At 36.7% G+C, this 13,469-nt stretch overlaps 1 protein-coding gene across 3 annotated transcripts in view; it reads right to left on the minus strand.

The window, feature by feature from the left end:
- KCNQ5 (potassium voltage-gated channel subfamily Q member 5) overlaps positions 1–13,469 on the minus strand; it is a 634,869-nt gene that overhangs the window by 68,030 nt on the left and 553,370 nt on the right. For 2 of the 3 annotated variants that reach the window (XM_051854551.2, XM_051854550.2), the window contains exons 8-9: positions 5,011–5,105; positions 748–774 (exon numbers count right to left, since the gene is read on the minus strand). In XM_051854551.2, the coding sequence (XP_051710511.2) occupies positions 748–774; positions 5,011–5,105 (122 nt within the window). The remainder of the gene's footprint in view (positions 1–747; positions 775–5,010; positions 5,106–13,469) is intronic. The other variant, XM_051854552.2, reaches the window with a different exon arrangement.

Genomic DNA, 13,469 nt, shown 5'->3' on the forward strand with positions numbered 1-13,469 from the left:
ACAAATCCAGACCCATCCTGGCAACTCATTAACGTAGATAAAAACTTTCTTCTACTTTCTGTTCTCTATAGGTTTAACTATCTGCTATTGGTCTGATAGAGCATATAAACAAAGCCACGAAAGAGTGGCCATGAGTAATTTGGAGATTTGGGAGGGATATCTTCTTCCTAAATGATGAAGGGGGGTCCTGTTCTTTTGAATCAGATCACTTGAGTCAACCCCAGAAATCATGGGTCAGAGATAGCCCAGAGATATGGTTCTCACTTTTAGTACACAGTATTACTCTTGGAAAAAAACAAAAAACAAAAAACAAAAAAACCAAAAAATTCTTAGCCACAAAGGACTCTAATGAAGGGAAGTGTATGCTGGACTACTGTCTGGGCACATAAAATTCAGAAAAATTCTTTTCTTTGACTCTTTAACTTACTGTTCTTGAAACATTTGGATAAGATGTCTGGTTAGGAAAATTGCAGCAAAGAATAATGAAAGATCATAATTATTTTTGTGCCCGGAATGTTCTATGTTCTGCAGCTTGTTAAAAGCAGTAAGTTAGGGAAAGATGCTTCTGTTCCCAAGGGAGGGAGGCTAAAATCAATAGAAGCAGCAACCTTTGCCAGCAAGCCTGGGAAAGGCCACTTCTAATCATCTTGTATTTGTGGATCGATCTTACTCACATGAGACACATTTAAAACATCTGTTAGGCATCAGATTTACAAACAAACATGTAGCAAAAGAGAAATCACAAACCTGCTTGTTGTTTCCCCTTGTTCTTTCCTTCAGGTGTATGCAGACAGAAGAAAAATGATGATAGACCAGTGAATACATTTACAGCACTTGATAACGGCCAAATTGAAGATTGAGGAATCAAGTACCTTAAGTATCCCTTCTCATGCATGATCCGCAAAAGCAATATTATTGATAATAAATGTATTCAACATCCTAATATATGTTCTTTGTATACAGATCTGAGATAGCACAACACTTATTTGGCAAAGCCCACATTGCCTGTATATTTCCAAAAACCACAGATATGTGATCAGGTAAACTTATCCATGGCTAATAAAAGTGATTCTGAGCTAACTAGAATGAGCTAAAGCTCTTGGAATGTTACTCATTACAATGCAGCTGTAATCTCTGTGGTTCACGCAGACTTTGGGGTTCTAAATTTGGATTCATTAATTTGTGACTGTGGCCTTAAACTTTAGTCATTTGTTGAGGCAGATTATTTTGGTATTGTGTAAAGTATGAATTCCCTTGGAGTAAGTAAGGTACATAGAAAATCAATGAGAATTCTTCCAGCCTACTATTGGGTGGCATTTTTAATCATGCATTTCAGCAAATTTAGGTCTAGATGATGTGGTGTAGAACCCTTACACACTGCAAATGTGTCTTTGGGCAGATACCTGATTTTCTTGTGGGTCTTGGTTTTCTTGTGAGGAAATCAGATAATCTTTAAATTCTGACTTCTCAAGGTACCACCTGCCATCCTCAGAGACTGATTATTCCCTGCAGCTTTATAAAACATCTGACTCATTCCCTAAAATAGCCCATTTATCTATGTTTCACCCTTTGCATAGCCTTGATTCTCTTTAAGAAGAAAAAAAATTCTCTGTATAAATCTGTCATTAAAATAAAACATTGAAATAGTGACTACTAAGACCTTTAAGGTATATGAGAGTACTTCAGAAAGTTTGTGGAAATTTCTTTTTAAATTCCATTTTCCATGAACTTTTGAAGTCCCCGCACAGTAAGAGATAAACTAGACCTGAAAAGAAAGCGAGTATCCATGGGGTTGTATGCCAGGCAGGTTTGACTGGGTAAGGCATACCCCTTCCTCTAAGACTGTTTTCCATGTTTAGTTGTTTCTTAGACGTGTTTTCTTCCTACTCCCTGGAATGAGCTTGTGGAGTCAAACCATTCCATTGCATCTTCAAAACTGCAGGGACCCAGCATGGAACTGATGTTTTTAATGATAATAATACCACTGATGATGATGTGGTTGGTAATAAGATTTAAAACTGAAGCCCCTGATTCTCCCTAAATTCCTTCTCTATTTTACTTTTCTCCTTGGCACTTACTGACACCTAATATATTCTACATTTTATTTATTTATTTTTATTGTTAGCATACTTTGAATATATACTTCCTGAAGCCTGAGGTTCTAACTTTTTCCCTCTTCTGCTATTACATTCCTGGTGCCCTGCTCACAACATGTGTTTACTGAGTAATTGCTGAGTGAATGTATAGATGAATGAATGATTTTTCCCCTCAGAAGTTCTTAGACTCTAAATACTAAAGGAAAATATGAGGGTACTTCAAGAAGTCCAGGAAAAATGGAATTAAAAAAGTTTATTGTGGAAACAAAAGTTCATTTTGGTGCAAAATATTTGAAATCCATGTAGTTTTTTTTTTTTTTGTAACTTACATTTCCATGAATGTTTTGAAGATTCCCCATACCCTATGTAAGTAAAAATAAGTTTTGGTCTATTTCTCACTGTATTACTCTGTAACTCAGTAAGCTAGCATGTATAATTATACATGTAAAAATATCCCTCTAAATCATGGTAAATTATTCTCACAAACTTACAAACTTGATTAAAAAAGGTTTGCTTTCACAAGCAAAGGTTCCAAACCCAGCTTCAGGGAGTCTATGAATACATTAAAATTGCAGGCAAAGTTTTGAGTTTTTGTGTATCAAATATTATTCTTGGGAAAGAGTCCATAATTTCTACCACATTCTCACTGATTTATGAGGAACAGCAACAGTAATTAGGAACTACTGCAATTTGAAAGAATGAAGTATCCCTGGAGAGAGAGATGTTGGGACATCCAGATTCCTATGAACTTCACCAGCGACTGCTGTGTCATTTTGAACAAATAACTGTTCTTCAGTCAATGGGGCTGAGACTCACAGGTTAATGAGGCTGGCAGAGAAAGGAGTGTGAGTGGGATGGTTGATAGGCACAGTGGAACAGGATGAAGACAGGTGTTTGCATAAATCCTCCTCCACCTTCACCCCCACTTAGAATAGGGAAAATGCCATAGAAAAAGCAAGGTATTATGTAAGTGCAATAATAGCTGATGCACTTGGAGAATCTGACTCACTATTAAATAGTTTTTCTAGGCTTCAGAATGACCTTTAATCCTAACACTGCAAAAAGAGGGAAGCCAAGTAACCACACCTGACAATAGACCACTCCTTTCTGTTGCCGAAGAAGCCTCTATGATTTTTGTACTAACCTTACTCTTCTATAATTGTCTATGAAACCTCACAAAGATAGGACATATAATTTCTATATAATTCCCATTTTTGATTCATACCCCCAGGGAATAGATGGCATGAGAGTTACCTTCCTTTTCTGTTTTTTTTTTTTAATAGCAAAACTTTGAGAGTTTCTAATATTTTATAATAGAAATTCAACTAAATTTCTATTTTTCAATGAAAAGAGGATTCTCATCCACACATTCACTCAAGAGCATTCATGCCTCAATCCTTGTGAAAGGTTCCATCTTTTCTAAAATCCTGTGGTCTATGAATATCTCTGTCCCAGGTGCTGACAGAGTTCTAGCTACCAACCTGTAGGAGATATATTCTGTAGCAATCACCTTGCTCAGCTCTTGCCCTTTCCTTTGTGAATGGAAAAACTAAGGCCCAAGGTAAGACAGGGAATTAACTTAACAAATCCCATTAGTTAATGACAGATCTGCTACCTCCCATCCAGTGTACATTCTGCTGCTTCACGAACCTCTATTAAAATGGCAATGCCAGGGAACAAGTCATGATTTCCCCATCTGATATCCCTCCCACAGCAGTAAGAACTAGGTGGTTTTTCCTGGCGCCTTGAATTCCAAGCAGCCAGTAGGCTTAAGTGTTTTTTTTTGGGGGGGTAGGATCAGGGAGGCTATGAAGGGAAAGAGCTGGTGCTATAAAACACTAAATCAGATAAGCAATTTAAAAAGTTTTGAACAACCTGGACAACTGACTATTCTTATCAAGCAGGGTGATTCACAGAAAGTCTTTCTCATGACTTGCTTTGGTATTTCAATGAGCACTTCTTTAATTAGAAGGTCATTAGGGCTTAACATGTGCTCTGCTAGTTGAATTGGGAGTCCAGAATTTCAGGACTAAAGGCTTTAAAAATATTTAAAGATTACTATGGTAATCATTAGGACTGCTTGTAATTTCCTCTGGTTCTCCTGTCCTTCCAGGCACATGGTATAATTGCACCTCCTCATTCTCTTTGAATTTAGCCATAACTGGTTGGGTGGTTTGTTTTACCCAATGAAATGTTTATGAGAATAACATTACTTTAAAACTGTGAATGTGAGTTTTAAATTTTTATATCATTAGCTCATTGCCTCATTTAAACTGTAATCTTCTTAGGACCCTGATTCTTCTCTTCATTTGCTACTGATATTAGATCTGAAAGTGAAGGCTTACAGACTCTTGAAAGGGCTTCATATGAGAAATAACTTTGATAGATTTAAATTTGCAAAGACATATGGAGGTATGTAAAAAAGCTAGTGGAAAATGGAATTAAAAGATAGGTTTATTTTGATATAAAAATTTGGAAATTTGGAATCCATTTTTTTTTCCTAAAAGCATTCGCCATTAAGTTTTTCAAAACCCCTCATATTGCTCTCAAAACTCTCCCCTTTTGGGGTCAGGTGATTTGTTTTCCAAGAGCCATGATGCTTGCACTTAGAATTCAAGAGGGCATCATGAGATGAGATATTAGAAAATAAGCATGGGATAGTAGAAAGAAATTCTCTATAAAAGTTTACATTCCTTTAATCTTTAATTCTGGTCTGTGGATGGTGAGGAATGATATTAAATCCATTTAGCTTCATGTTTGGGTTGTTATTAAACAGGTTTGACTCTCTCCAAGAGCAAAAAGGAATAGGACAAGCCAAACATCAACATGTGTGTGCGTATATGTGTGTATGTATGCTTGTTTAATAAACTTGAAAAGACTGAACTACAGCACCAGCTGTCACACTGATACCTACTTGGTAGGGCTGCAGGTGTGCAAAGCCTTCAAGTGTGGCTTCCAGGTTGCAATGGAAACAGATTTCTCGTCAGCTGCATAGCTACGCCAAACACACTGCACGTGGCATGCATGGGCACATGAAAAAGAAAAGAGCAGGAGACAGAATGAAATGAAGGAGGAGATTATTAAGTTACCACACATTAAGAATCTTTTCTTTGTCATACTTAGCCCTGATAAATGTCCAAAGGAGGGAGACTACTTTGGTATTTTCAGCTGGCTGTTAAACATATTCTGCCACAATCAAAATCAAACAGACTTGCCTTTCCAAGTATCAAGAAATATACTGTAATGCAATTTTTGAATTGGTTAGGGAAAGATACTGTATTATTTGGAACAAGATACTATATTAACTGTTATAACCTACATGAGCATAAACAGAAATTTTAGTTATTGATCTTTACTAAAAAGTTGATAAGATAGAGGCAAAGGACTACTGAAAACTCACCATGCAACTAGTAAACTAACTAGTAAGCTAAAGACCTCCAGGCTATGTTAATGATTAATTAGTGAATCCCTGAAGTTGAACTATGCAATAACTGTAATGCTGAAAATGAAGAAAGAGATAACAAGAAACAGAGCTAAATAATAAAGGGGAAAATGTGTTCTTTAGGAATATAACTGGAAAGCACCTAAAGAATTAATGCCATGATCTAAGAATCTGTTTATAGTTCTCTGATGTAAAACATAAGCTCTGTCTACTTCATATAATTATACCTGACATACATAATACAAAGGGTTTTCATGTGATCCTCACTAAGTGTGGATTAAGACCCATATTTTGTAGATGAGAAAATAAATACTCAGATAAATAAAGAGGTTTATACAGAGTTGGCAGAGTTGAGATAATATCTCAAATTGCTTGGCTCTTGGTCATGGAATCTATCCACTGGGCTTTTCGCTGATGCTTGATGACTGTCTGAAAAGCTTCCATCTGAACTATTCATTTGAGAAAAAGCCTGAACTCACTTTCACTATAGCTCACTATAGCTTTTGATAATTTTTTTCCTTTGTAATGAATCTGCAAACATTTCTAATAACCAACTGTTTAATCCAATATCCTCAGAGAAATTATCTTATTATAATTAATCACTCACAGCAGCCTAGTTTATGTGGTAAGTACATTTAAATGGATCATATCTCTGCTTTATAAGCATCAGTAATGATTTCAAAGCTTACAACGAAGAAAAAAGTGATCTAATTATATTTTCCTTCCTGAGAATACACTGAATACATGTATGCTGAATAAAAGGGTTAAAAACTGATAAACTACTTTGGAAAACTGCCTGGCAGTATCTATTAAAGATGATCATATACATATCCTATGATACAACCACGCATTTCTAGGTATATATTCGACAGACATGCTTACATGTGTTTGCCAAAAGATATGAATCATGTTTTTATTTCTTAATAAACTGGAGCCAGAAATGCTCAGACACCTATCAACAGTAAGAATAGATATAAAACTTGTGGTATATTCATGTAATGGAATACAACATGGTAATGGCACATTATAATTATGCTCAACAATATGAATGGAGTTTCTATGAATATATTGAGTGAATGAAATAAGACACAAAACATATCCATAAAGTGGAAAACCATAGAACACTAATTTAAGCTGTTAGAAGGTAGCATGGTGGTTACCCTTGTGGGACAGTGATTAAGAAAGGGTACATCAGAAATCATTCTTGGTTTAGATGAGTGCTGGTTATACAGAAGTGCTCAGTTCTCTTTTGCATGCACATTATATGTTCATGAAGTGACAAAAGCAACAAGAAAAATGTATAGTAGAACCTGAGGGATTTTTAAAAGATATTTTTAAGGAAGGCTTAAATGCCTGGAGGCTTGCTCACATGGTTGATGTTAATTTAATCTATAAATCTGGAACTCTGTTTTAGGCATCTTGACATCTTAAAGATAATAAAGCATATCATCTTGAAATGTCAGTTTTTACAAATACCTATAATTTATAGAGTGATCGATAGAATAATTAATGAAAGCACATGGATTTATCACTGTAACTTCTGCAGTAGAGAGATGCAGAGATTCTACAATGAATGTGAGGACATACATGATTGCTTTAATGAAACAATTTTTCATAGACAGCATCACACACATGTGAGCTCTGACACTTTGAAAGCAAGACTCATATAGAATGAGAGGCATACAACAAGTCTGTAAGTTATTAGACACCTGTGGAAGAAATCAAAAACAACAAAAAATGGGACTCAGGCATTATCTGTTAATACTACAAAGAACTGGGGACAAAAGAGGCCATTGTGATAAAACCGAGGATTTTCTTTATAATGAAACCTGGCTTCCTGATCTTTTTTTCTTTCTTTCTTTTTTTTATCAGACTGATTAAACAGTTAAACTCTCATTTCCTTCATTACTGTTCCCCTACAGTGGTCTTGTAGGAGGGGTAACTGGCTCTATGGCAGGCCGGACATCAGTTAATAGTAAAAATGGAAGGTGCAATGTCACTACTCTTATAATACTGTAATAACTGTCCTGTCCTAGTTCTCTCTCAGGCTGTCTCTTCCTCAGCTAACTGTTTCCAGTAGATGAATTTCAAGCCTACAAGTGATCTGGTAGCTGATGTTCCTGCATATAAAGTCAAAATGATACAGTGGTTGGCAATAGAAACATGAGGTCCCAGAGGAATTTCCTGTTACCAAATGGCATATAGACTCTATCTGATATTTCCTGTAATTACAAGGATATATATTGTAAGGGACAGTTCAGCAAGAAGCAAAATTAAAACCGAGTTTAACATTTATCAGGCAATAGGCAGTCAAGCCAATTTGAATGTGTATAATTGTAGTATCAACACAATTCAGTTTCTAGCAAGTATTTGATTTGTGTTGGCTGGATATTGTAACTATGATGTGTTTGACACTTTTTGCAAAGGGTCCAGAAAGTTTCAGCTGACCATTGAACTAATTAACAGGGAACTTATTTTTTCAAAGTACATGGCTTTATTTTCTTTCTTGCTTGCTTTCTTTCTAAGATTTTTATTTATTTATTTGAGAGGTAGAGTTACAGAGAGAGGGAGAGACAGAGAGAAAGGTCTTCCATCTGCTGGTTCACTCCCCAAATGGCTGCAACAGAGGCAGCTGAGCCTATCAGGAGCCAGGAGCTCCTTCTGGGTCTTCCACACTAGTGCAGGGGCCCAAACACTTGGGCGATCTACTGCTGTTTTCCCTGGCCATTAGCAGGGAGCTGGATTGGAAGTGGCACAGCCAAGATACGAACCTGTGACCATACGGGATTCTGACACTGCAGGCGGAGGCTTAGCCCACTATGCCACAGCGCTGGCCCAAAGTACCTGGTTTTAAATGTTAGACTCCTGAAAGACTTAGGATCTAAATCAGAAAGCCCATTCCCTATCACTATTCACACTAATGTTTGTTCCTTAGTGACAACTGCTACGATTCTTATAGTTGTTGGTCCTGTTTTTAATAATTCTTGTATTTAAGGATTACACTTAATACTTGTATGAAGAAACTTCAAACAGTTCATGGAAAATGGAATTAAAGGTTAAATTTATTTTGGTGCAAAAAGTTCATAAAGTCCACATGATACACATTTTCCTTAGATTTTGCAAAAGATCCCTGGTATTTCTTAATTTTTTAATTGTACGCTTTACCAACTTACTTTCTACTGTGAAAGAAAATGACAAGGCACACTTACATGCCCTTTTGTCCTCCTTTATCACAATTTTAGATACATTACTATTGTTAGCATTATTATAAATATGTGATTAGTGTTTCCAGTTCAGCAATGTGATATATTACAAATACTTTTTCTTTCCTGAAAATTTTTTCATTTTTCTTGAAGCCATTATTGATTCATTTTAATTTCTTGATTTGCACTTATGTACCTATTACGAATGTATCCTTCTCAAATATATGATGAAACTTGTCAATTCCATTCTTTCATTTTCTTCGAAGATCTTTCTCCCAGAGCTCAAAACCTCCTACTTCTGTTCTCAAGGCCTGTGGTAGCTGTTGCCCTTTCCTGTGGGAACTCTTGTTTTCTGGATCTGATATTTTTCAATTTATTGGTTTATCACCTTGTTTTGGAAGAGCAATAATATCCAGGTAAGTTCTTTTTTTTTTCTTTTCTTTTTTTTTTTTGACAGGCAGAGTGAGACAGTAAGAGAAAGAGAGAGACAGAGAGAAAGGTCTTCCTTTTACCGTTGGTTCACCCACCAAGTGGCCGCTATGGCCAGCGCACTGCGGCCGGCCCACCACACTGATCCGAAGCCAGGAGCCAGGTGTTTCCTCCTGGTCTCCCATGCGGATGCAGGGCCCCAGGACCTGGGCCATCCTCCATTGCACTCCCGGGCCACAGCAGAGAGCTGGACTGGAAAAGGAGCAACCGAGACAGAATCCGGCGCCCCGACCGGGACTAGAACCTGGGGTGCTGGTGCCGCAGACAGAGGATTAGCCTAGTGAGCCATGGCACTGGCCCAGGGAAATTCTTGTAAGGGCACTTGGTAAGTAAATTTTTGAGATCTTGCACATCTAAAAGCATGAATGGCTTGGTTGGGAGTAGAATTCTGGTCTGGAAACAATTTTCCTCCATAATTTTGAATGTTTTGTATCACTGTCTTCTAATTTGAAAGTTACAAATGAGAAATACAATATCAATCTGATTATTAAAAATTTTTTATTGGCTGGTGCCGTGGCTCAATAGGCTAATCCTCTGCCTGCAGCACCGGCACCCCGGGTTCTAGTCCCGGTCGGGGTGCCGGATTCTGTCCCAGTTGCCCCTCTTCCAGGCCAGCTCTCTGCTGTGGCCCGGGAGTGTAGTGGAGCATGGACTAAGTCCTTGGGCCCTGCACTCGCATGGGAGATCAGGAGAAGCACCTGGCTCCTGGCTTCCAATCAACGCATTGTGCCGGCCGCAGCGGCCATTGTGGGGTGAACCAACGGAAAAAAGGAAGACCTTTCTCTCTGTCTCTCTCTCTCGCTGTCCACTCTGCCTGTGAAAAAAAATTTTTTTTTTTATAAAATTTATCAGCCATATAAAGTCGTACATAATTGTGGGGTACTATGTGATATTTTATTACATGTATATTGTTCAATGTCCAATTCACCTTTAAATATATTTATCATTTAACGTATTTAACATTTCCTTAAATTGAAAACATGGGAATATCATATTGTCTACTTCTTTTTGTACAGAAATAACTAACTTAACATTATCTATTTTTACCCTCCTTTGCCCTAGAATCCCAGAACTTCCCACTTGTCTCTAGCTGTAACACATCGTCTGTCAATCAACCTTTCCCCCACCTTCCCTCCTCACTCCATCCTAGCCTCTGGCAACCAGCATTATATTTTTAACTTTTATGAGATCACCTATTGTTTTAAATTCCACATATGAGTGAGACCATGGGACATCTGTCTTTCTTTGCTTCACTTATATCACTTAAAACAATGACCTCCAGTTCCATCCATATTGTTGCCATTGATGAAATTTCATCTATTTTCATGGCTGAGTAATATTCCACTATGTATATGTACTACATTTTCTTTGGATTCCTCACTTGATGGATATTTAGTGTGTTTCCATTTCCTGGCTGTTGTGAATATTGATGCAATAAACATAGGACTGCAGATGTCTCTTTAACAGATGGATTTCCTTTCCCTTGGATATATATGCAGTAAGTGGGATTGCTGGATTCATGTGGTAGTTCTGTTTTTAGGATTTCTTTTTAGGAACCTCCATTCTGCTTTTCACAATGTCTGTACTAATTTACATTCTCATCGATGATGTGCAACTGTTCCCTTTTCTCCATATAATTGGGAACACTTGTGTTTTTTTTTTTTTTTTTGTCTTTTTGATAATAACCAATCTTTATGGCTTACACTTCCCTAATGATTAGTTATGTTGACCATTTTTTCATGTGCCTGTTGGTCGCTTTTATGGTCTTATTTGAGAATATTTGTTTAGATCTCTTGCTCATTTAAATTATTTTTTTTTTTTGCTATTGAGTTGTTTGCATTCTTTATATATTCTGGACATTAATCCCTTGTCTGATATAGGGACTGAAGATATTTTCTTCTCTAATGTAGGTTGTCTCTTCAATCCCATTTATATTAGTTCTTTTGGGGTCTGATCTGGAAAATCTTTGCCTATTACAATTTCTTTAAGTATTTTCCTGATGTTTTCTTCTAATAGTTTCAAAGTTTCAGGGGTAACATTTAGTTCTTCAATCCATTTTGAGTTGACTTTTGCAAATGGTGAGAGATAAGGGCCTAATTTCATTCTTCTGCATGTGGATATCCAATTTTCCCAGAACCACTTACTAAAAAGACTATATATATATATCTAATAAATGTATTTAGCACCTTTGTCAATGATCTGTTGGCTGCAGATGTATGGGTTTATATCTAGGGTTTCTATTTTGCTACAGTGGTCTATGGTATGTTTCTTTGCTAATACCATGCTGTTTTAATTGCTGTAGGTGTTTAACATTTTAAAGTCAAGTAGTATAATGCCTCTACCTGTGTTCATTTTGCTCAAGATTGTTTTGGCTATTTGGTGTCTTTTCTGGTTCTATACAAATGTTACTAGTATTTTTGGTAGTTTTGTGAACAATGTATTTGGATTTTGATAGGTATTGCATTGAATCTGTAAATTTTTTGAGTAGGATGTGCATTTTAATGATACTGGTTCTCCCCATCCATGAACATGGAATGTCTTTCCATTTCTTTGTGTCCTCTTCCACTTCTTTTTTTTTTTTTTGCCAAATTTATGATAGTATTTATTTTTTAAAACTTACTTCAGAATAGTTTTATATTTATAAAATAAAAATCATGAAGTAGTAATACAAAGAGTTTCTATATACCTCCTACTCTTTTTTTACTATTATTAACATCTCATTTTAGCATATTTGCCACAATTAATGAAACACACCCAGACTTGCCTAATTTTTAAATCCAAACTCCTTTTCCTCCCATCTCTCCTAGCCTTCAGTAATCTACTTTATGCATTCAGATGGATTTAAAAAAATTTTAGCTCCCACATATAAGGGAGAACATGTGGTATTTGTTGTTCTGTGCCCGGCTTATTTAGCTCAACATGATGTCTTGCAGTTCAATCCATTTTGCTGCAAATAACATGATTTCATTTTTAATAGCCGAATGGCATTATATGAGATACACACACACACACACACACACACCATATTTTCATTATCTGTTCATCTTACGATGGGCATCTTGGTTGGTTCTATATTTTGGCTTCTGCAAACAGTACTGCTATAATCATGGTGGAGCAGATCTCTGTATTATATAATGTGTTTATGCCTTTTAGGTTAATACCAAGGAGTGGAACTGCTGCATCATATGCTAGCTCTAGTTCTAGTTTTTATTCATTTTGTATTCTTAAAAAAGGATTTATTTATTTATTTTGAAAGTCAGTTACAGAGAGAGAAGGGGGAGGGGAGAGAAATGGGAGATATTCCATTTGCTGGTTCACTCCCCAGATGGCCATAACTGCCAGTGCTGGTCCAGGCTGAAGCCAGGAGCCATGAGTTCTATCTGGATTTCCCACATGGGTGGCAGGGGTCCAAACGCTTGGGACATTTTCTGCTGCTTTTCACAGGCCATTAGCAAGGAATTGGATTGGAAGTGAAGCAGGCAGGACACAAACACAATAAGGGATGTTGGCATCACAGGTGGTGGCTTTACTTGCTATGCTACAACACCAGCCCCCTATTTCTAGTTTTTAAAGAAATCTCCATACTGTTTTTCATAGTGGCTGCATTAATTTGCATTTTCACCAAGAGTTATTTATAATAGTTCCCTTTTTGAATAGAAGAGGGAGGAGGAAGAAGGGTGGGAGTACAAGCAGGAGGGAGGGTAGGATGGGAAGAATCACTATGTTCCTAAGTTTATATATATGAAATGCATGAACTTTATATACCTTAAATAAAAGGTTGCTAGTTTTTAAAAAAAGAGGTTCTTTTTCTCCACATCCTCTCCAGCATTTGTTGCTATCTGTTTTTTGGACAGTAGGCATTTTGACAGGGGTGAGGTGATATCACACTATGGTTTTGGTTTGCATTTCTTGATGGCTACTGATATTGGGAAGTTTTCATATATTTGTTGGTCATTTATATTTCTTCTTTTGAGAACTCTGTATTCATGTCCTTTGCCCATTTCTTAACTGGACTGGTTGTTTTTTGTTGTAGGGCTTTTTGAGCTGCTGATATATTCTGGTCATCAATACTTTGTTAGATAAGTAGCTTGAGAATATTTTCTCCCTTTTTTTTCAGATGTCTTTTCACTGTATTGACTGTTCTGCTGTGCAGAAGCTTCTGAGTGTGATATAATCCCATTTGTCTAGTTTTGCCTTTGTTGCCTACACTTTGAGGGTCTTATCCAAGAAATCATCACC

Source organism: Oryctolagus cuniculus, chromosome 5, assembly GCF_964237555.1.
Source record: "Oryctolagus cuniculus chromosome 5, mOryCun1.1, whole genome shotgun sequence".
Classification (NCBI taxonomy): Eukaryota; Metazoa; Chordata; class Mammalia; order Lagomorpha; family Leporidae; genus Oryctolagus; species Oryctolagus cuniculus.